The sequence below is a fragment of the Carcharodon carcharias genome, chromosome 19 (assembly GCF_017639515.1).
Source record: "Carcharodon carcharias isolate sCarCar2 chromosome 19, sCarCar2.pri, whole genome shotgun sequence".
NCBI classification, from domain to species: domain Eukaryota; kingdom Metazoa; phylum Chordata; class Chondrichthyes; order Lamniformes; family Lamnidae; genus Carcharodon; species Carcharodon carcharias.
Genome location: NC_054485.1, coordinates 91100535 through 91124625, shown reverse-complemented (window position 1 = coordinate 91124625; position 24091 = coordinate 91100535). Strand labels below are relative to the sequence as shown.

Genomic DNA, 24091 nt, shown 5'->3' with positions numbered 1-24091 from the left:
TTATCTCTGTCTGTCTTTGTGTATTTCTACATGTGTGTGTATGTGTTTGTGTCTCTCTGCCCATATATAATACTGTGTCTGTTTATGTCTGCGTAAATATCCCTGCACCTGCCTGTCTGTCTCCCTCTTTGTATCTGTGTGCTTCCATGGACTGCAAATGACTGCTTATGATATTAATGGTAAATGATTACTGTGCTGAGATGTTCCTCCACCTGTTGTTTACACTGAGGGATTAACCTGCTTATTTTAATTAAACTAATGCTTTTGTTAAAATAGCAAACAGGATTTTTTTATTCATTTGTGGGATGTGAGTGTTGCTGGCTAGACTAGCATTTATGGTTCATCCCTAATTGCCCTTGAGAAGGTGATGATGAGCTGCCTACTTGAACTGCTGCAGTCCCTGTGGTGTAGTTACATTTACAGTGCTTTTAAGGAGGAAGTTGCAGGATTTTGACCCAGTGACAGTGAAGGAATGCCAATATAGTTCCAAGTCAGGATGGTGCGAGACTTGTAGGGGAAATTGGAGGTGGTGGTGTTCCCATGCTTCTTCTGCCCCTGTCCTTCTAGGTGATAGAGGACGTGGGTTTGGAATGTGCTTTCAAAGGAGCCTTGGTTAGTTACTGCAGTACACTTGTAGATGGTACACACTGCTGCCACTGTGCGTCGGTGGTGGAGGGAGTGAATGTTTGTGGATGGAGTGCCAATCAAGTGGGAGGCTTTGTCCTGGATGGTGTTGAACTTCTTGAGTGATGTGGAAACTGCACTCATCCAGGCAAGTGGGCAGTATTCCATCACACTCCTGACTTGTGCCTTGTAGACAATGGACAGGCTTTGGGGAGTCAGGAGGTGAGATACTCACTAAGATTTCCCAGCCTCTGACCTGTTCTTGTAGCCACAATATTTCTATGGCTGGTCCAGTTAATGTAGTGTAAACACTTAAATATCTGTTTCCAAACACAGCCAGGCAAGTTGTGCCAACAACATAAATGCAACAGGACAACCTGCTATAGTTGAGAACTCTAGCAAAATTATAAAACATTCTAAAAGCACAGATTTCATTATGGGTAGTCATTGGAGAGAATCTGCCTGCTATTTGTGGAGTGTATATGATTGTGTGTGTGTTTGTGTGTGTGAGATTCTCTCTATGTCTACCAGTCTCTCTCTCTCTCTTTGTATCTTTATATTTGTATAATCTAAATGACAATTGCAGAATTAGTGTTGTTATGAGTGACAGATTTAACATGTTCCTGTGACTTTCCTGACATTATACTGGAGGTATTCACACATTTAAGACTAATGGGTTAATGCCTATGTTAAGGTAGCAGAAAAAGGAATGATATTAGTGGTGTTAAGTCTTCATCTACTGATTTTGCCCATTATCATTTCTAGGTTAGTGTGTCTAGGTGCATGTAGTTTTATATGCCTGTGCCTCTGTATCAATGTGTATATCTGTATGTGTCTCTATGTTTGTCTGCATGTATATATATCTGTGTGTGTGTGTGTGTATCTTTGTATTGTATTGTATATATATATATCCGTGTGTATATCTGTGTGTGTTATAGAATTGTATGCAACAATGGTTACAGCACAGAAGGAGGCCATTCAGCCCATTATGCCCATGGCAACTCAGTTAGTTTTGTGTATGGGGATGATTCTCCATCAGTCTATATATCTGATGGCTGTGTGATTGGGTGCGAGGGGGTGTGCGTGTGTGTGTGTGTGTGTGTGTGTGAGAGGGAGAGAGATGTATGAGATTGATTCTCTGAGATATATTGAGTGCTTTACATTTGTGTGAGAATCTGTATGTATTTTGCATTTGTGTATATATATCTTGTGTATAGACTTGTATGTATATATATATATATATATATATTTATGTGTGTGTTATGCACAAGGGTGATTTTGTGTGGGCACATATCTAACTGCTTTGTGATAAGGTGTGAGTGTCTCTGTAACAATGTACTTAGAAAATCATTGTATGATTAGATCAAGTGAACATGGTTTTACTAAAGGGAAATCCTGTTTGGCAAACCTATTCAAACTTTTTGAGGATATAACCAATAGAGTAGCTAAAGGGAAACCAGTAGATGCAGTATACCTGGATTTTCAAAAGGCATTCAACAAGGCACCACACAAAATGTTAACAGGCAAGGTAAGTACTCATGAAGTTGGGGTGATATATTAGCATAGATAGAGGACTGGTTAACAGATAGAAAGTAGAGAGTGGGCATAGATGGGACATTTTCAAGTTGGCAGGCAGTGAATAATGGAGTACCACAAGTATCAGGGCTAGGGCATTAACTATTCACAATCTATATTAATGACTTGGATGAAGAGAGAGAGAGTAACGTATCAAAGTTTGCAGATGATACAAAGCTGAGTGGGAAGATAAGCTGTGGGGAGGACACAGAGAGGCTGCAAAGAGATATAGGGTGGAATTTTACAGTCCCGTCACGTTGGGGGGCGGGGCCATAAAATTCAGCGAGCCAGTCAAAAGTCCATTGACTTTGGCAGGACCAGAAAATCCAGCCAGTGGGAGGGGCCATAAAATTCCACTCATAGACAGGCTAAGTGGGTGGGCAACAAGATGGGCGATTGAGTATTGAGATGGAGTATAACGTAGGAAAGAGTGAAGTTATTCACTCTTATTGGCTTACACATTGTACAAGTCTTCAAAGAGACTTGGGTGGTGCTTGTACAAGGAACACAGAAAGTTAGCCTGCAGGTGCAGCAAGCAATTAGGAGGGAAAATGGCATGTTGGCCTTTATTGCAGGGGATTGGAATACAAGGATAAAGAAGTCCTACATATGAACATAGGAATTAAGAGCAGGAGTAGGCCATTCAGCCCCTTGATCCTGCTCCACTATTCAATAAGATCATGGCTGATCTAATAGTGGCCTCAACTCTACATTCCTCCTACCCCCGATAACTTTAGATGCTTGACTAACAAAGGAATCAACATACCTCTGCCTTAAAAATATTTAATGATCCTGTCTCCATGGTCGGATTCACAACCTTCTGAGAGAAAAAAATTTCTCCTCATCTCCATTTTAAATGGGAGACCCCCTTATTTTTAAACTGTGTTCCCTAGTTCTTGACTCTCCCACAAGGGGAAACATCCTCTCAACATCCACCCTGTCAGGTCCCCTCAGGATCGTTTACATTTCAATAAGTTTGCCTCTCATTCTTCTAAACGCCAATGGGTACAGGGCCAGCCTGCCCAACCTTTCCTCCATAAGATAACCCTCCCCCATCCCAGGGAGTCAGTCATGCGAGCCTTCTCTGAACCGCTTCTGATGCAAGTATGTCCTTTCTTAAATAAGGAGGCTAAAACTGTGCACAGTACTCCGGAGGTGGTCTCACCAATGCCTTGTGCAACTGTAGCAAAACACCCTTAGTTTTATATCCCATTCCCCTGGCCACAAACAACAACATCTGATTCGTCTTCCTAATGGTTTGCTGTACCTGCATACTAACTTTTTGTGATTGTGAGTATTGCTACAATTGTAAAGGGTTTTGGTGATCCACATCTGGAGGACTTTGTGCAGTTTTGGTCTCGATATATAAGAAAGGACATACTTGCGTTGGGGGTGGTCCAGCAAAGGTTCACTAAATTGGTCCCTGGGGTGAGGGAGTTGTCCTGTGATGAGGGGCTGAGTAAATTGGGCTTATAGTCTCTGGGGTTCAGAAGAATGAGAGGCGATCTTTTGGAAACCTACAAAATTCTGAAGGGGCTTGATAAGGTGGACACAGACTGGTTGGGGGATGTAGAACACGGGCACAGTCTCAGGATGAGGGGCCGATTGTTTAGGACTGAGACGAGGAGAAATTTCTTCACTCAAAGGAATTCTCTACCCCAGGAGGTTGTGGATGCTTCATTGTTTAAGGCTGGAATGGACAAATTTTAGGTCTTTCAGGGAATTAAGGGATATGGGGAGTGGGCGGGAAAGTAGGGCTGAAGCCCAAGGTCAGTCACAATCATACTGAATGGTGCAGCAGGCACCACAGGCCCTATGGCCTACTCCTGCTCATATTTCTTGTATTCATATGGTTCTTGTGCATGTATGTCAGTTTGTGTGGATGTATGTGCATGAGGGTGAGGATGCTTTTCTGGGTAACAGCATGAATGCACTAAAGAAGGGTCATACAGACTCAAAACGTTAACCCTGTTTCTCTCTCCACATGCTGTCAGACCTGCTGAGCTTTTCCAGCATTTTCTGTTTTTATTTCAGATTTGCAGCATCCACAATATTTTTGCTTTTATTATAGTCTAAATTTGTGCGTGTGTATGAGAGAGAGTGTGTGTGTATGAGAGAGCGTGAGTGTCTATGTGTGTGTGTGTGTTTGTGAGTGTGCGTTTGAGTGTGTGTGTGTATGTGTCTGTTTATGTGTGTCTGTATGTGTGCGCCTGTCTATGTGTGTGAGTACGTGAGTGTGTGTGTGTGTGCCTGATTATGTGTGTGTGTGTCTGTGAGTGAGTGTGTGTGTGGGTGAGTCTGTGAGTGTGTATGTATGTGCCTGTTTATGTGTGTGAGTATGTCTGTGAGTGAGTGTGTGTGTGTGCCTGTTTATGTGTGCAAGTGAGTGTCTGTGAGTGAGTGTGTATGTGAGTGAGTCTGTGAGGTGTGTGTATGCCTGTTTATGTGTGTGAGTGAGTGTCTGTGAGTGAGTGTGTATGTGAGTGAGTCTATGAGTGTGTGTGTGCCTGTTTATGTTTGTGAGTATGTCTATGAGTGAGAGTGTGTGTGTGCCTGTTTATGTGTGTGTGTGTGAGTGTCTGGGATTGTGTGTGTGTGTGCCTGTTTATGTGTGTGAGTGAGTGTCTGTGAGTGAGTGTGTATGTGAGTGAGTCTGTGAGTGTGTGTGTGTTCCTGTTTATGTGTGTGAGTATGTCTATGAGTGAGTGTGTTTGTGTGCCTGTTTATGTGTGTGTGTGAGTGAGTGTCTGCGATTGTGTGTGTGTGTGTGCCTGTTTATGTGTGTGATTATGTCTGGGAGTGAGTGCGTGTGTGTGCCTGTGTGTGTGCGAATGTAAGAGTGAGAGAGCGTGTGTGAGTGTGGGAATTTGGCTGCTGTAGTGACATCACCAAGCTTGCTGACTGCAGTAAGATGGAGCTTGCTGCTGATGCTGCTGATGCTGCTCATGCTGCTGCTGTTGTTACTATGACAGAGCTTCAGCGCTTGGGAACGAGGACGATGTGTCGGGGGCTCTGAGCATCTTTAAGAGGACGGGGGCCAAACGCGACTTGTCGGCAGCGAATAATGATGGCACGGAGCCGGAGCAGCCTCTTGCTCCTTGCGCTGATCCTTCTCCCTCTCTCCGCAGGCAGCAAGCAGACCCTGTACATCGGAGCTCTGTTCCCCATGAGCGGTGGCTGGCCGGGTGGTCAGGCTTGCCTTCCAGCTGCTCAGATGGCCCTCCGCGATGTCAACAACCGCTCAGACATTCTTCGGGACTACGAGTTGCAACTGATCTACCATGACAGCAAGGTATCTTGGATGGGAGAGGGGAGGGGGAGGGCTGCTTTCAAAAACACAACCCTTGTTCCTTCAGGAATCAGCCCTGTATCGGAAGATAACAGATTTCCATGTGTTTTGGGGGTGGGGAGGGGGTAGCAGTGGCAGCCGGCGGGGAACATCTGAAATGCAAAAAGCCACTCACAAGTTTTTAATCGTCTGGGTTTCGGTGTCACTGTTGATTTCACTGGCGCTTCTTGCAGGGTCGGTTTCACCTGCTAGATAACCCCCCACACCGACCCTCACACACACACACACACACACTCACACACACACACACACACACACAGGGAGGAACATGCAATGAGATTAAGCAGAGTTGGTTAAGCAGAATTGGTGTTCTATTTGTGAGGAGAATTTATTATCGCGTTGCATTGTGATTGGAGGTGCTTGGAATGGATGTTGGCAGCGAGATCTTTGGGGAGACAGTTACTATGATTAAATCTCTCTCTCTCTCTCTATCGGTCCCTCTTTTCCTCTTTCCCTGCTGTCTCTTGTTCTTGGTGCCTGTCTGCCCTCACTCTCTCCTTCTTTTTGTCTCTGTCTCCCGGTATCTCCCTCTCTCGCTCTGCCTCACTTTCTATATGTCTCACTTTCTCCTCTCTTCCTCTCTGCCTCTGTGTCTCTCTGTTGCTCTTTTCCTTCTGTTCCTCTCTCTATTTCTCTATCTCTTTTCTCACCCTGTCTGTCTCTGTTTCTGTCTTTCACTGTCTCTGCATTTTTTTCTCTCTATCTCTCCCTCTGTCTCTCTGTCACTCCCTCTGTCTCACTCTCTGACCTCTGACTCTTCTGTCTCAGTCTCTCTGACTCTCGCTTTCTTTCTCTGCTTCTCTCTTTCCCTCTGTCCCTCTCTCTCTGACTCTCCATCTCTATCTCTGATTCTCTCCCTCCATCTCCCTCTCTGTGGCTCCCTGTCTCGCTCTCTCTCTAACTCTCTCTCCCTCTGTCTCTTGTTCCCCCATCTCTCTCTGACTCTCTCTCCCTCTGTCTCTCTCCCTCTCTCTGACTCTCTCTTTCCCTCTCTCTCTGACTCTCTCTCCCTCTCTCTCTGTCTCTCCCTCCATCTCCCTCTCTGTTGCTCCCTGTCTCGCTCTCTCTCTGACTCTTTTCCCCTCTGTCTCTCACTGTTGTTCCCCCATCTCTCTCCCTCTGTCACTCTCCCTCTCTCTCTGACTCTCTCTCCCTCTGTCTCTCTCCCTCTGTCTCTCTGACACTCGCTCTCTCTGTCTCCCTCTCAAACTCTTCCTCCATCTCTCTCTGTCACTCCCTCTGTCTCTCTCTCTCTCTCTCTGACTCTCCCCCCACCTCTCTCCCTCTCCGTCACTGACTCTATCTGCGTCTGTCTCTCTCTTGTGTGTCTGTTTTCTCTCTCGGCCTTTCTCTGTGTCTCCGTCTCACTCAGGTTCTCTGCCTCTCTCCGATGTGCTGGCAGCCTGAGAGTCGGCTTCACCCTCCTCGACACACTCATTGCTTATCGACAGCACAGTCATTGCACAAAACAGGGGCTTTCTCAGTGTTCGCTTCCAGCCTCACTGAACAAGACTGAAAGCTGAGAATCTCTAAACCAGCACAGTGCTATCAGTCTGAATGGATTAAATCTTGCCTGGGAGGAGGGGGCAAGGGGGATGGTTTACAAATGCCCCCTTCCCACATTTATTACTGCAGAAGCAAATTAAACTTCATTAAAATACAACGCATCTTGAGAAAGAGAGAGAGAAAATATTCATGTGGGTATGGAAGCAGCTGAATGAACCATGCATGGCACTGACTGTAAAGGTTGCCCTTTATCATTGTGCATTAATCTGTCACTCAGCCATGGTTCCTTCCTCCAGATTTAACTCCATGGGTGCTGCATCACTAGGCAGCGTGGTCCAAATCCATTACATCTATGTTCCTCCACCCCACCCCTTTTCTAAAATTTATTCTTTCATGGGATGTGGGCTTCACTGGCAAGACCAGCATTTGTTGCCCATCCCTAATTGCCCTCGAGCCGATTGGCTTGCTAGACCATTTCAGAGGGCACTCATGAGTCAACCGCACTACTGTGGGTCTGGAGTCACATGTAGGCAAGACCAGGTAAGGAGGGCAGATTTCTTTCCCTAAAGGGACACCAGTGAACCAGATGGGTTTTTATGACAATCAATGATAGTTTCATGGTCGCCATTACTGAGACTAGTTTTATATTCCAGATTTTATTAACTGAATTTAAATTCCACCAGCTGCCCTGGTGGGATTTGAACCCGTGACCCCAGAGCATTAGCCTGGGCCTCTGGATTACTAGTCCCTTCTGCTACTCTTAAAGGCACAGGGCATCTCAGTGACAGGAAAGATGGCTAGATAGGCGGTGGTAGATGGTGGTGTAATGGTAATATCACTGAAGTGGTAATCCAGAGGCCCAGGATAATGCTCTAGGGACGTGAGTTTAAATCCCACTAGGGCAGCTGTTGGGATTTAAATTCAATTAATAAATCTGGAATTGAGAGCTAGTCTCATGGAAACTATCATAAATTGTCATAAAAACCCATCTGGTTCACTAATGTCCCTTTAGGGAAGGAAACCTGCCGTCCTTACCTGGTCTGGTCTACATGTGACTCCAGACCCACAGCAATGTAGTTGAATCTTAACTGTTCTCAGTTCAAGGACAATTAGGAATGGGCAACAGATGCCGGCCTTCCCAGCGATGCTCACATCCCATGAAAGAAAAAAAACACTCACAGTTTATTTAAGCGCTGGAAAATTATGGTGGGGGTATCGTTGATAGGGCCCTGAGGGGATCCAGTGAAAGGGCCCTCCCCACCCCAGCTGATCCCTGATCACTGTTTTTCAATACACCCCAGATGCCTGAGTGCATCATCTAGGCGGAGACTCCCAGCGCAGTACTGAGGGAGCCCTGGTCTGTCGGAGCTGCCCTCTTTCAGATGAGATGTAGAGTCGAGACAGCACCACCACCCACCCCCAACTCTGCCCTCTCATGGCTACCTACTTCAAAGAAGAGCAGTACGTTATCTGCCGTTACCTGATGAATATTTGTCCCTCAGCTAAAAGCTAAAACGAGATTATTTGATAAATTTTCTATGGCTTCTTGTACTGAAGTAGACTGTGGATTTAGATGTAGCATCAGGGCTCTGTAAATTGCCAAATAATTTATGTAGCACCTTTTCATGACCTCCGGTTGTCCTGAAGTGTCTCAGTCAATGACATACTTTTTGAAGAGCACTCACTGTCGTGAGGTAGGAAAACTGGCGGCCAATTTTCATCCAGCTAACCTCCACAGGCCACAGTGTGATCATCGGCAGATCATGTTTTTAGTGATGTTTGGTTGAGGGATAAACAATAACCAGGGTTCAGGGGAGAGCTCCCTTGGTCCTCCTTGCCATAGTGCCATGGTATCTTTTATGCCCACTTGATTGGGCACAATGGCCTGGGTTCCATATTCACCTGGTGAGGGGGTCGGGAGGAGCTGCGGGGCGTTGTGGGGTTGGGGGTGGTGTGTCAGCTTGAGGCTTATGTTCAAGTTTCTGAAGTGGGGCTCAAACTATAGAGAGGTGGTGTATTGTGTGTTGAGGGACTGTTCCTCAGTGTGGATGTGGTCCTGAAGAGAGAGCAGAGCGAAGGGGCATATTGTGTGTTGGGAGATGGTCCCTAAACATGAATGTAGTCCTGAAATGACAGCAGAGCGAGGGGGAGTATGTCACCCACACACCCTGCTTTTAAATGCACGATTTGCGGAGGTTCCTGTCACATCGCGATCAATCCATCACTGCCACGGATTAATTTGCGGTTGCTCTTTTCCAAATGGATTTCTCCAAAACGGCTGCCTTTCTTATCATGAAGGACAGGTGCCTAAATCAACCATGCGAATAACAGCTTCAGATGTGCCTACCTCTGCTCCTACCTCAGCGCTTCGGCTGCTGAAACCCTCATCCATGCCCCCGTTACCTCTAGACTTGACTATCCCAACCCACACATGACTCGTCTCCCATATGCTACTCACAGTAAACTAGAGGTCATCCAAAACTCTGTCGACAGTATCCTTAAATCGCATCGAATCCCATCCCTCTATCACTGCCCCCACCCACCCCACCCCACCAAGGCCCCCACCTGGGCTCACTGCCATAAATTGACTTCCAGTTAAGTAATGCCTCAGTTTTAAAATTCGCATCCCTGTTTTCAATGGCCTCTCCCATCCCTATCTCTGCCGTCTCCTCCAGCCCCATGACCTTCCGAGATATCTGTGCACCTGGCCTCTTGAATATCCATGATTTTAATGGCACCCATCATCAGTGGCCCAGCTGCTCACATCCTAAGCTCCTCAACTCTGCAATTTCCTCCCTAAACGTCTCCACCTCTTCTTCCTCCTTTGAGACACTCCTTAAAAGCATCCCCTTTGACCGAGCTCGGGTCTTCTGCCCTGCTATCTCCTTACTTGGCTCGGTGTCAAATCTTGTTTGGTGATCACTTTCGTGAAGTCCATGGTATGCTTTCCAACGTTAACGTGCTGCATTAATGCAAGTGGTTACTGTTATAAATACAGACCAGCTCAATCAGCCCACCTACAGAATGAATAATTCCCAAGCACTATCTTAATCTGAATAACCAACATTATCTGGCGGGCTTTTTTGGTAAGCTAAACAATCGTCAGCAATTCTGCGCTCCCACCTGAGATTGCAATGGGACATCAGTTTAATCTGAAAGGCTCACCTCCTTAAGTACTCCACAGGGATTGTGGCTGAGATTTTCATCTTGGTGCGGGGGAGTGCGGATCGGAGCTCCTGATCTTCCGGCTCAGAGGATCATGGGAACGTAGGACTTAGGAGCAGGAGTAGGCCATTCGGCCCTTCGAGCCTGCTCTGACATTTAAAGAGATCATGGCTGATCTGGTTGTGGTCTCAACTCCCACTTTGCTTTCTGCACCCCCCCCCCCCACCCCCCACCTTGACTCCCTTGTCTGTCAAAAAGCTGTCTGACTCAGCCATGAATATTTTCAGTGAGCCAGCTTCCACTGCTCTCTGAGGAAGAGGATTCCACACAATAATGGCCCTCTGAGAGAAAGAATTTCTTCTCATCTCCATCTTATATGATAGACCTCTTATTTTTAAACGGTGTCCCCTAGTTCTAGCCTCTCCCACAAATGGAAACATCCTCCCGGTAATCCACCCTCAGGATCTTATATGTTTCAATAAGATCACCTCTCATTCTTCTAAACTCCATTGGGTATAGGTCCAACCTGTTCAACATTTCTTCATAGGATAAGCCCCTCATCCCAGGAATGAGTCAAATGAGCTTTCTCTGAACTTCTTCTAATGCAGCCAAATCTTTTTTTCCAAATAAGGAGACAAAACTGTGCACAAAGTCCAAAGTGTTACATAGTGAGTTGCGTCTTAGGGTTGAGGAGTTGGTTAGACAAGCATAATCGGTCACAGAAACTACTGCTAGTCCTGTAGGAGGCAGGACAGGCTAATCATCACCTCAGATGCAGCCCAACAATGTGTGAAGGGATTGGGATCCCATCACTCACTATCCTGTAATATACTTAGGCCAGAAAACAGACTGAAGGAAAGGGGGAGTTTTTTCCCAATGCGAATGGTTCCTGTGAATGCAAAATGGTATGTGGGTCTGTAAATCCCCTTCATTGGAACCACAAGTCACAACTGGTGCATTCTAATCTGACAATAATCAGATTGAGATCAGAAGGGTTTTTTGATAATTTTTGATCATTTTAATTCTGCACTTGGACTCACATAATACATATCACACTAGATAGAGAGGTGTAATACATATCACACCAGGTACAGAGAACTATAATACATATCACCCTGGGTATAGAGAATTGTAATACATATCACCCTGGGTACAGAGAACTGTAATGCATATTGCACCAGGTACAGAGAACTGTAACACATATCACCTGGTTACAGAGAACTGTAATACATATCACCCCAGGTACAGAGAACTGTAATACATATCACACCAGGTACAGATAACTGTAATACACATCATACCAGTTACAGAGCTGCAATACACATCACACTCGATACACAGAGCTGTATTACATATCACACTAGGTACACAGGGCTGTAATGCACATCACAACAGGTACAGAGAGCTGTAATACATATCACACTTGGTGCACAGAGCTGTATTGCATATCACACAGGGTACAGAGAGCTGCATTACATATCACAGCAGGTATAAAGAGCTGTAATACATATCACACTCGGTACACAGAGCTGTAAAACATATCACACTGGGTACAGAGAGCTATATTACATATCACACCGGATACAGAGAGCTGTATTACAAATCACAGCAGGTATAGAGAGCTGTAATACATATCACAACAGCTACAAGAGTTGTAATTCATATCACATTGGTACAGAGAACTGTAATACACATCAGACCAGGTACAGAGAGTTGTAATACTTATTAGAATGGTGCAGAGAGCTGTAATACACATTATTCCGGGTACAGAGAGCTGTAATACACATCACTGCGGGTACAGAGAACTATAATACACATCACTCCGGTTACAGAGAACTGTAATACACATCACTCCGGGTACAGAGAGCTGTAATACACATCACTCCGGGTACAGAGAGATGTAATACATATCACTCCGGGTACAGAGAGCTGTAATACATATCACACTTGTGTACAGAGAGCTGCAATACACATCACAGCAGGTACAGAGAGCTGCAATACACATCACAGCAGGTACAGAGAACTGTAATACACATCACTCCGGTTACAGAGAACTGTAATACACATCACTCTGGTTACAGAGAACTGTAATACACATCACTCCGGGTACAGAGAGCTGTAATACACATCACAGCAGGTGCAGAGAGCTGCAATACACATCACAGCAGGTACAGAGAACTGTAATACACATCACTCTGGTTACAGAGAACTGTAACACACCTCACTCTGGGTACAGAGAGCTGTAATATACATCACAGCAGGTACAGAGAACTGTAATACACATCACTCCGGTTACAGAGAGCTGTAATACATATCACACTGGGTACAGAGAGCTGCAATACACATCACAGCAGGTACAGAGAGCTGAAAGACAAACTGGATGCAGAATGAAAATGTAAACATTGCCATGAATATTATATGGTGGTCCCAGGGGTTTTATTACTTTACATATTCGCACAACTGCAATGGATCCACTCATAGCACCAATCAACTCACATCGCAGACTGCTGAGCTCCAGTGCCCTGTATTTCAACAATTCCCCACAATGATCTTTTTTTATTCTTTTGTGGGATGTGGGCAATTTATTGTCCATCCCTCACTGCCTTTGAGAAGGTGGTGATGAGCTGCCTCCTTGAACCGCTGCAGTCCACGCAGTGTAGGTACACCCACAGTGCTGTTAGGGAGGAAGTTCCAGGATTTTGATCTCATCACATGGCAATAACAGTGATAGTAGCAATAATAGTAAAATAGAATTTCAGTTCAATTCTCCCTATAAAGATGATGAGCAGTTGTCAGTGTCTGCTGAGGGACATTGAGAATTTAAACATCAAATAAGGTTTAAAAACAAGAATTTGTTTTCCTTCTTAAAACTTAACGTTTCTTCTAGACTGCCCCATAAAACACCCCAGGACAGGTACAACACAGGTTTAGATACAGAGTAAAGCTCCCTTTATACTGTCCCCATCAAACACTCCCAGGACAGGTACAGCACGGGTTAGATACAGAGTAAAGCCCCCTCTACACTGTCCCCATCAAACACACCCAGGGCAGGAACAGCACGGGGTTAGATACAGAGTAAATCTCCCTCTACACTGTCCCCATCAAACACTCCCAGGGGAGGTACAGCACGGGTTAGATACAGAGTAAAGCTCCCTCTACACTGTCCCCATCAAACACACCCAGGGCAGGAACAGCACGGGGTTAGATACAGAGTAAATCTCCCTCTACACTGTCCCCATCAAACACTCCCAGGGGAGGTACAGCACAGGTAATATACAGAGTAAAGCTCCCTCTACACCGTCCCATTAAAAATACTCCCAGGGCCAGTACATCTAGTGTAAAAAGGCTGTACTCGATTGCAAAGACATTTTGGCACAGGTCATGTTTCTTCCTGACTTTTAAGGTCACCACCGTAAATTTACTCTCCAAGCCACGAATCATCCTGTCTTGGAAATGCTGTATATACTTGTGTAAAAGTTGAGATTTTGAGATCAGAATTTTAGGCAAAAGTAAGGGGGTCGACATTTCCAGGAGTAATAGTTTGGGGAGTTGAAATCCACGCCGGTTCTTGTGAGCTGCCGATAACTGCGCTGTCTCAGCACTAACCGGCCATTGTCCTGAATTCAGCATAAATGAGAAAAGAGCAATTGTGAAAAAGACTCACTGGACTGTTCCTCCAAAACTGCTCCCCAAAACTGACACAAGGTATATGAAAACTAAAGGATTCAGGGGCCAAAAAGTCAGAGTTCAACTCAGGCGTGCGATACATGAAAAACTAAGGATTTAGGAAGGGGGACCGTTACCTGGGTATTTACGGTGTGTCGCGGTTCCTTCACTGTTGCTGTGTCAAATTCCTGGAACTACCTTCTATATGAGCATGGTGGGGGTGTACCTACACCACATAGACTGCAGTAGCTCGAGTAGGCAGCTCCCCACCACCTTCTCAAGGGCAACTGGAGATGGGCAATAAAATGGTGGCTTGGCCATTGATGCTCACATCCTGTGAATGAATAGGAAAAGGTTAATGAGAAGCAGGAGAAGTGATCTATTGACTGCTTCCCCAGGCCCAGTCCAGAGGGCCTACGCTACATTTCTGAATGCTTCAGATACAAGCTCGTTGGTCCCTCCAGCCTTGGTGCAGTACAATTGTACATATTAACTGGCACTACCGTTCTGATATTCATAGACTGATGAAACATTTCTGCTAGGACATCAAAATGAAGATAAACAGATGTCAAATATAATAAGGAAAATCCCTCCAGTCAAGGGTTCTGACAATGAAACACTTTTATCTAACACTTCACATTTACACAGACAGCCTCTTCCCAGGGGAGAGGTATAACCCCGGAGTGATCGCTTCTGTAAATAGGATTTACCCTCTCATCCATCTCTCCCCCATCCACAGTCAGACACTGGGCAGCCTGTTCCCAGTGGAGGGGGATTAACCCTCTTCCTCACCTCTCCCCCATCCACAGTCAGACACTGGGCAGCCTGTTCCCAGTGCAGGGGGATTAACCCTCTTCCTCACCTCTCCCCCATTTACAATCGGGTAATATAAATATACCAAAAAGGAATATAGACCAAACGGTTTGACCTCAAGGTACGGTGACTAGTTTGGGTGAGGGGAGGGTTGGGGTGGTGGGTGGTGTTACACAACCTGATAAGACCATTTCAATCCATGACCTACACACTGTGCGACTGACACTCAGCCGCTGCTTCCCCCTCCAAATACCCTCTCAGCCGGATGCTGAAATCAGGTGCTGCAAACCCTGGAAAAAGAGGCCAGCTCCTTACCATCTGCTCTTTATTTCTCCTCATTGCAGCAAAACTCCTTCTTCAGTGATTCAGGTCAGCTTAATAATCGCAGCCTGTTGTCACTTGGGTCTGTTTTAAACAGGCCCTCCGGGCAGCCGCTAACTCAGTGATATGGTAATTTATGTCAGCACTGTTAATGTGGAGAGACGTCCCCGGGCACTTCACGAGGCTGAGTTTGCTGGGCTATGGGGAGCAATCAGGCAAGCGGAACTAATTGGATAGCTCCTTCAAAGAGCTGGCACGGACACGATGGGCTGAATGACTTCATTCTGTGCTGTGTCATTCCATGATCATATCCCTCCAACCTGCCCCTGCTCTGCTGATCGTCACGTGTGTCAGCAAAGTTACAGAGGCCCAGCCCCAAGTTCGGACGAAATCCCCATTTCTGAAGGGCAGAGTTTTGCGGGTGTCGCCGCCTCTGGCTGCCCAGCGGCCCTTTGACGCTCCAAGGGGCGCTAATTGGCCGGAGGCAGGCTTTCTGCCCCTCACTCGGATGAAAATCCCACCCGAGAGAGCCGCGGTCGTCCCAGCAGCGCCACCAGGAGCAGTGGCCACTGCCGGGACAACAAGTGGTCCCCGGGTTATAAGCCCTGGTGCCCAGGTTGGAGCTGAGCGTCTTGCAGCGGAGATGGGAGGGGTGGTCTCGGGGTGCTGGGCAGCGTGGGGTGAGGGAGGGGGTTCATGATGGTAAGGCCAGGTAGGGAGGGAGAACCTGGGTGGGTAGGGAGAGACCTTGGAGTGGCGGCGCTGATGCCGGGGGTCAGTAATGGAGGTCACACACCAACCCCCCCCCCCCACCCCCCCCTCCCCACCTCACCTCCACCTGAGGCCTGAGCACAGTGATCGGTTTGGCTTCCCCCAGACACTGAGCTTCACCCCCCCAGCCAGGGAATCATGTCTGGACAGGCCACTTAAGGGCCTCAACCGGGGCAAGGACAGACAGGCCTCCCCCAAGCCCATCCCTCATAAATTTGCATTCAGGTCATGGGCGGAGGGAAGGTAGGTAGGGGGGAAAGCAGGGGGGTAATGGGGGAAGGTGGGGGGGTAGGAGAGGGAGAAGGCAGAGGGAGGGGGGTGAAGGGGGATGAAGGTGGGGGGAAAATTGCAGGAAAGGGGGTGAAGTTGGGGGGAAGGGGGATTGAAGGTGGTGGGAAAGGGTGTTTGAAGTGGGGGGAAAGGAGGGGGTTGAAGGATGGAAGGTGGGGTTGAAGGTGGGGGGAAGGCAAAAGAAGGGGGAATGAAGATGTGGGAGTAAGGGGGTGAAGGTGGGGCTGAGGGGGGGTGAAAGAGGGGTGAAGGTAGGGGGGAAGTTCAGTGAAGATGGGGGAAGGCAGGGTGAAAGGAGAATGAGGGTGGGGGTAAGGGGGGGTTGAAGGTGGGGGTAAGGGGGTTAAAAGGTGGTGAAGGTGGGGGGGAAGGGCAGTGAAGGTGGGGTGAAGGCAGGGTGAAGGGGGTAAGGGCATAAGAAGGGGGTGTGAAGGTGGGGGAATGGGGGTGGGTGAAGGTGGGAGTAAGGGGGGGAGGAGGATGAAGATGGGGAAGGCAGAAGAAGGGGGTGTGAAGGTTGGAGGAAAGCGGGAGGAAGGGGGAATAGGGGTGGGGGGGAGGAGGTGTGAAGGTGGGGGGAAGGCAGGGGGAAGGGGTAAAGGTGATGGAAAATGGGGGAAGGCAGGAGGAAGATGGTGGGAGAATGGGGGAATGTGGCTGAAAGTGTGGGGAAGCGGGGTAAAGGTGGGACAAATTGGGGGGAAGGAGGTAAAGGTGGTGGAAAATGGGGGAAGGCGGGAGGAAGATGGTGGGAGAATGGGGGAAGGTGGCTGAAAGTGTGGGGAAGCGGGGTAAAGGTGGGACAAATTGGGGGGAAGGAGGTAAAGGTGGTGGAAAGTGGGGGAAGGCTGGGGAAGATGGTGGGAGGACTGCTGGAAGGCAGGAGGGGAAGGCAGGGGAAAGGGGGGGAAGGTGTGGGGGAAGAGGGGAAAGGTGGGGGAGTAGGCGGTGGAAGTGGTGTGGGGGGGGTGCGGTGCCACCTGGAGAATCCTACGGGCCCTCATGGCACATCACTGGTGGGGGGAATCATGAAACTCTGCCCAACATGTTCCCCACCGGACATTCTTGCAAGCCTTTGCAAAGATGGGAGTTTAATGGAATAATCTCCACTTGCCTGGATGAGTGCAGCTCCAACAACGCCCAAGAAGCTTGACATTGTCCAGGACAAAGCAGCCCACTTGATCAGCACCACATCCACCACCTTCAACACTCACTCCCAGTGCACAGTGGCAGCAGTGTGTACCATCAACAAGATGCACTGCAGCAACTCACCAAGGCCCTTTAGGTGGCACCTTCCAAACCCATGACCTCTACCACCTAGAAGGACAAGAGCAGCAAGCATGTATGAACACAACCACCTCCAAGTTAAACTCCATCCTGGCTTTTATTTTTCTTATTTATTCATGGGATGTGGGCTTTGCTGGCTGGGCAGGTATTTATTGCCCATCCCTAGTTGCCCTTGAGAAGGTGGTGGTGAGCTGCCTTCTTGAGCCGCTGCAGTCCCTGTGGTGTAGGTACACCCACAGCACTGTTAGGGAGGGAGTTCCAGGATTTTGACCAAGCGACAGTGAAGGAACGGCGATATATTTCCAAGTCAGGATGGTGAGTGACTTGGAGGGGAACTTCCAGATGGTGGTGTTCCCATGTATCTGTTGCCCTTGTCCTTCTAGATCGTAGTGGTCATGTGTTTGGAAGGTGCTGTCTAAGGAGCCTTGGTGAATCAGCCATAATAAATGCTGGCCTTGCAATCAACACCTGCAACCTGGGAATAAAATCTGTTGAAGTTTGCTAGCGACTCCGTTTCTCCAACATTCCCCCTGGGATTGTTAGCCGAGATCTTAATGTTCAAGTCTCTGGAGTGGGGGATGTTGAACCCACAACTTTCTGACTCTGAGGCAGGAGCCGGACACACAATACCAAGCTAACTTGACACAAAGATCGAACAGGGTATGTTCCTGGTCCATCTGGCCAGAGTACCGACTGAGAAACTTCAATGAGCCATGTGGATGGGATGGTTAGGGGCTTTCCACAGTGTGAGCTCACTGTGGTGAACACACTGGGGATGGTGAGGGGCTTTCCACAGTGTGAGCTCACTGTGGTGAACACACTGGGGATGGCCTTTGCAATGGGGGACCCACATGACAGTAAATTGTAGGAAATTGAGAGAAGCTGATTTCTTTGGGTCTTGAAGTCACATTGAGCTGAAATATCAACAGGAAGGCCACGTAAGTGTACTTAGTGCGTAAATAATTTTAAAAAAAACATTAGTCCCTCTTCTGCCAGTTTAGCATGGGGAATAGCAAGGGAAGCACTAAGCAATCTTTCTCTTCGTCCCAAGCCCGAGGGAGCACTGGGACTAACATGGACTGATGAGGGAGAGAGTGAGCCAACGTGGATTTGCAAAGGGTTAGTCAGGTCCATCGAACCTGGTGGAATTTTTTGAGGAGAAAACTAAAGTGGGATAGGAGGTCTTGTGGAGCAGTGACCCTGCCTCTGTGTCAGAAGCTCTTGGTTCGAGGGGCACTCGTGAGACTTGATGCCATGGAAGGTGTGTTCCTAACGTAGCCAAACAGGTTGAATATCAGCCTGTAAATCCTTCCAATACACCAATGGCAGGCGGAAAAAGAGTGTGAGAGTTTCCTGGTTGGCCACACTTTGATGTAGAGTGGCATCCCCCACCCACCACCCTAACCCTCCCCCCGCACCTCCCCACCCCTCCCCCCCACCACAACCCTCACCCCCCCCCCCCCCCCCCCCAACCTTCACCCCCTCAGGAAAATCTGGCTGTGGAAACAGACATAAGCATGTGCTTTGCCTGCCTCATATATCAGCAGACACAGGAAAGCCTCCAAGCCCAAGTCACTGAATTTGGTGGGGGAATGAGGGATGTTATTTACACAGGCTTCCAGAAGGTATTGAACTGGGTTCCATACAAGAGACTGGACAACGAACAGAAGGCACATGGAATTGGGGGGTCACCTATGAAGATGGTAGTGAGTTAGTCCGGAGATAGAAAGTAGGGATAATGGGAAGGTACTCAAATTGGCAGCAGCTGGTGTTCCTCCCACAGTCCCCCCACTCCCCTCCCCTCCGCTCCCCTCCCCTCCCCCACTCCCTCCCCCCCCACCGCACTACTCCAGCACCCTACACCCCGAACCAGAGATGCGTACTGAGGCCTCAGCTTTTCACCACATTTTAAAGATAAGTTAGACAGTGGGCCAGGTGTCTGACCTTGCGCACGACACGAAGTTGGGTGGGAGAGTGAACTGTGTGGATGGGGGCCGCTCGCTGTAAAGGGGTGTTGACAGATAAACGGGCAAAGCTGCGGCAGGTGGAGTTTACTGGTGGGGGGGACGGAAGTGTGAGGCCGTCCGCTTTGAAAGACATGAGGGTATTTTTCTAAAAGGTGAGAAACAAGGAACTGTGAAGCTACTTGTGGGGGGGTGGGGGGGGGGGGTGCCTATGTAAGAAAATCACAGAGAGCAGATATAAAAGTAAAATTAAAAGGCCACGTGCAGGGTTAAGGGGAGAAGGTGGGAGAATGGCACGAGGTGAATTACTCATTCGGAGAGCCACGATGGGCCAAGTGGCCTCCGTCTGTGCTGTAACAAATTCTGGGAATGGAACGCAGGCCTTTTACACCAGTCACCGGGCCTTCCTGTTTTGAACCCAAGTGACGCACGGCCCTTACACTGTGCACCAGGCATTCGGCCGTGACTTGGGAACCGTCAGCACTTTGGGATTGGCCCTGGGATGGCGGGGGGGGGGTCTCCAGAGAGCGAATAGCAACCTCCGAGAGACTGCTGTGAACTGACCTCAGGGTTTGCTGGGGGGGTGGTTGGAGGTCAGGGGGTCAGGAGATGGGATCTCCAGAAAACATTCAACCAGAATTGGCAACCCTTCTACCATGGGCCTTTCGGATTTCCGTTTTGTTTTGGGCGGAGGCAGCAGTAACGGGATTTCTGAATCGTGGTTAACCCCTCCTGAATGCAAAAATACTACCAGCTCTCTCTGGATGAGCAGCCGACCTCCTGCCTCACATCAAGGCCTCAGGGCACAGTCAGCAGGACCTGCCCCACCGCCCCTCTTGCTCCCCTCCCCCGCCCCACGCCAGGTTCCCCTGCAGCAAGAGCCAACAAGCCATTGAAACCTGGATTCACGCCGGCGGGATCAGAAGAGGGGCCGGAAAATCCCAGCTGTAGAATCATGCAACACAGAAGGAGGCCATTCGGTCCTTCAAGCTTCTGCCAGCTCTTAGAGAGAGAGGGAGAGCTATCCAAGTGGACCCCACTCTAGCTCCCTGCCCTCTCCCCAACTCCCGCTGCCCTGCAAATGACCCTCCCTTCAAAAAGCTTGGTCAAGGGGATGGCTTTCAGGGATCATCTTAAAGAAGGAAAGCAAGGTAGAGAGGTGGACAGGTTTCAGGAGAAAGCTCCAGAGCCTAGCGTCTGGTCTGCTCAAGTGGATCCTGAAGATTTGAGGTGGTGTCAAGGTGGCTCAAAGCCCGAGGTGAACTGGTCAGTCGTTGACTGGGGGCTGAAATTAGTCAGTTTCCAAGTTAATTTTCCCTCAGTGGGTCTCTGACATCAAACGCATTTCAGTAATTATTTGCAACAGGGTGGGAACAAGGGGCAGAATTTTACGTTCACCCACCGACCGTGAGGTTTTTCGACAGCCTGCCCACTGGACGCCGGGTGAGGCCTAGGCCAGCCGGCCTGCTCTTGCCTCAGTTGAGGGCCTGAACCAATCATTCACCAGTTAAGGGCCGTTTCCCGCCCAGCCTCAATTTTCAGGCTGGCGGGAGGAGTTCAGGGGCAGGTGGAGAAGCCTGAAAATTAACCCTGTTCAGGCCCCGGGTGGCGAGGTGGGGCCTGGGGGTGGGGGGGGCAGGGGAGTCAGGGGGGAAGTCCTGTCTCCGGCCAATTAACACTCATTGGATCATGCAGTGGCTGTGAGGTAACCAGAATAGGCCAGGACGTGTTTGGCAGGGGAGGAAACTCGGCCATCTGAAATATCCTGGTCTAGAAGCCTCCTCAATTTCTCAACTCCCACCCCCGCAGTTTCTGATCTGTGTTGTTTATTTCTCTTCTGTGACCTGTCAAGTCTTTCAGTGGCGTGTTGACTGGCCCAATCTTCAGAGACAACATTTCCATAGCAATGCATGGAGGTTTGACATCTCCTTTGGTGCTCGGTGCCAAAGCCTCTACTTCGCTCTGTGTCAGCCTGTTCCCGTTGCCAGTTTGTACAAGCGTTGTACAGCATACCATCTTAGCTCTGAACGCGCTGTAGCATTTGGGTTTCATGTCTATGCCCCGGCTGTGGAGGAGGAAGAAAGACTTGGAGTTAAGCAGCACCTTTGACATTCTCAGGATGTCCCAAACTGCTTCACATCCAATGCATTTACCTTTACGATACAACTCTAACATAGGCAAACGTGGCAACCACCTTGTACACAGCAATGTCCCGCATCCCCGGAGAATTTCCCCAATATTAGGTTGAATATTGCATGAGATAGCTCAGGCCCAGCCTTACTGTAACACCTTGTTCGAAAAGCAGCACCTCGGACAGCAAAGCATTCCTTCATTACTGCACTGGGAGTGTTAGCATAGATCTCTGGGTGGGACTTGAGCCCATAATCTTTTGACTCGGGCAAGAGTGCCACCCATCAAGCCACGACGGTCATGTCTGTATTCTGAAGGGGTCATGTCAAGGATGTTCAGTAATAGCTGGGGACTCGGGACAAGATCTGAATGTTCTGCTAGCTGCTCTTGATGGAACAGAAGTAGGTGGTTCATCACCTTGAGCATGTTCCACCATTCAGCTAGGTCAGTTAGAACTAGTGGACGTAGTGTGTTTGGATTTTCAGAAGGCGTTCGTTAAGGTGCCACGCGAGATATTGTTACACAAGGTTTGGGGTAATGTATTAGCCTGGATTAAGGATTGTTTAGCATACAGAAAACTGAGAATTGGAATGAACCAGTCATTTTTGGGGACGGCAGTGTGTAACTAGCGGGGACATGAGGATCAGTGCTTGGGCCTCAGCTACTTACAATGTCTTGGGATGAAGGGAGTGAGTGTAATGTATCCAAATTTGTTGACGATACAAATCAGTAAACTGTGAGGAGAATGCCAAGAGGCTGCATTGGAGTACAGACTGGTTAAGCATGGTAGATGTGGAGTACAAGGCAGGGGATGGTGAAATTATCTGTTTAGTTAGGGAACTTGGAAAAGCAGAATATTTTTCAAGAGGTGAGAGATTAGCATGGGTTGCAGAGGGAATCGGAGGTCCTTGTACACAAATCAGAGAAAGTTAGCATGCAGGCATAACAAGCCATTGGGAAGACAAATGCTAGGATAGTCTTTATTGCAAGAGGTTTGGAGTATTAGAGTAAGAAGGTCTTGCTTCAATTATATACAGCTTTGATGAGATCATACCTGGAGTACAATGTACAGTTTTGGTCTTCTTACCTAAGGATGGATATACTTGCTTTAGAGGGGGTGCAATGAAGGGTCATAGACTGATACCTGGGTTGAGAGGGTTGTCCTATGAGAAAAGATTGAGTAGGATGGGCCTACATTCTCTGGTGTTTAGAATGAAATGTATGAAGTTCTTAAAGGACTTGACAGTGTGCGTATGTTTAGGGGGAGATGGTGCTGTAGTGGTAATGTCAGTGGACTAGTGATCCAGAGACCCAAGCCACTGTTCTTAGGACATGGGTTCAGATCCCACCACAGCAGTTGGTAGAATTTAAAAACTCAATTAATCTGGAATTGAAAAGCTGGCCTTAGTAATAGTGACCATAAAACAGTCATTGATTTAGGGAAGGAAATCTGCTGCCCTTACCTGGTCTGGCCTACGTCTGACTCCGGACCTACAGAAATGTGATTGACTCTTTACTGCCCTCCGAAATGGCCTAGCAAGCCACTCAGTTCAATGGAAATTAGGGATGAGCAACAAAAGCTGGTCTTGCCAGTGATGCCCACTTTTCATGTCTCATGAAAGAATGAAAAAAAAGGTCATTTCCCCTGGTTGGAGAATCTAGACTAGGGGTCATAATATGAGGATAAAGGAGCAGCCAATTGAAACAAGGGGTCTAAGGTGAGGAGAAACTTCTTCACTCAGAGGGTTGTGAATCTTTAGAACTCTCTACTCCAGAGACCTGAGGTTGCTCAGTGGCTGGTTATATACAAGACAAGAGATCAACAGATTTTTGGACTCTGAAGGAATTAAGGGATATGACTAAAAGGCAGGAAGTTGGAGTTGATTATGAAGTTCAGCCGTGATACTGAATGGGCTCAGTGGGCTGAATGGCCTACTCCTGTTTCTGTTTCTTATGTTCTTACAATCATAGCTGATCTGAGTCTTAACTCTATACATTTTGGACCCAAAAAGGATAGAACAGGGCACTTTAAAAATGGTGAAAGGCTGGAAACAGAGGAGGTCTTGAGATGAGGGGGAACCTAGGTACATAGGCAATTAAAATATCATGAGCAGCTACAGGAAATAATGTAAAAAGGCTAGTGGAATGTGGACCTTTATATCTCGAGGGTCATGCTTCAGTTTAATGGTTAGAGCACACCTGGAGTACTGAGACCAGTTTTGGGCACCACACCTTAGGAAGAATATCTTGGCCTTGGAGGGAGTGCAGCACAGACTTACCAGAAGAGCAGGAGGTTTAGGGGGGATGTGAGGAAAAACTTTTTTACCCAGAGGGTGGTGACGGTCTGGAATGCGCTGCCTGGGAGGGTGGTGGAGGCGGGTTGCCTCACATCCTTTAAAAAGTACCTGGATGAGCTCTTGGCATGTCATAACATTCAAGGCTATGGGCCAAGTGCTGGTAAATGGGATTAGGTAGGTAGGTCAGGTGTTTCTCAAGTGTCGGTGCAGACTCGATGGGCCAAAGGGTCTCTTTTGCTCTGTGATTCTGTGATACCTGAACTCTAAGGGTTACATTACAAGGAGATATTCCACAAACTATTGTTGTATTCATTCCCTGAATTTTATAAGGG

At 48.0% G+C, this 24091-nt stretch overlaps 1 protein-coding gene across 1 annotated transcript in view; it reads left to right on the top strand.

Annotated features, from left to right (window-relative positions):
* The first annotated feature begins 5115 nt into the window (after nucleotides 1–5115).
* The window catches only part of gabbr1b (gamma-aminobutyric acid (GABA) B receptor, 1b), an 81604-nt gene continuing 62628 nt past the window's right edge, over nucleotides 5116–24091 (top strand). Inside the window, 1 exon segment of the mRNA XM_041213034.1 lies at nucleotides 5116–5491. Within this exon segment, the coding sequence (XP_041068968.1) occupies nucleotides 5264–5491 (228 nt within the window). The 5' untranslated portion in view covers nucleotides 5116–5263.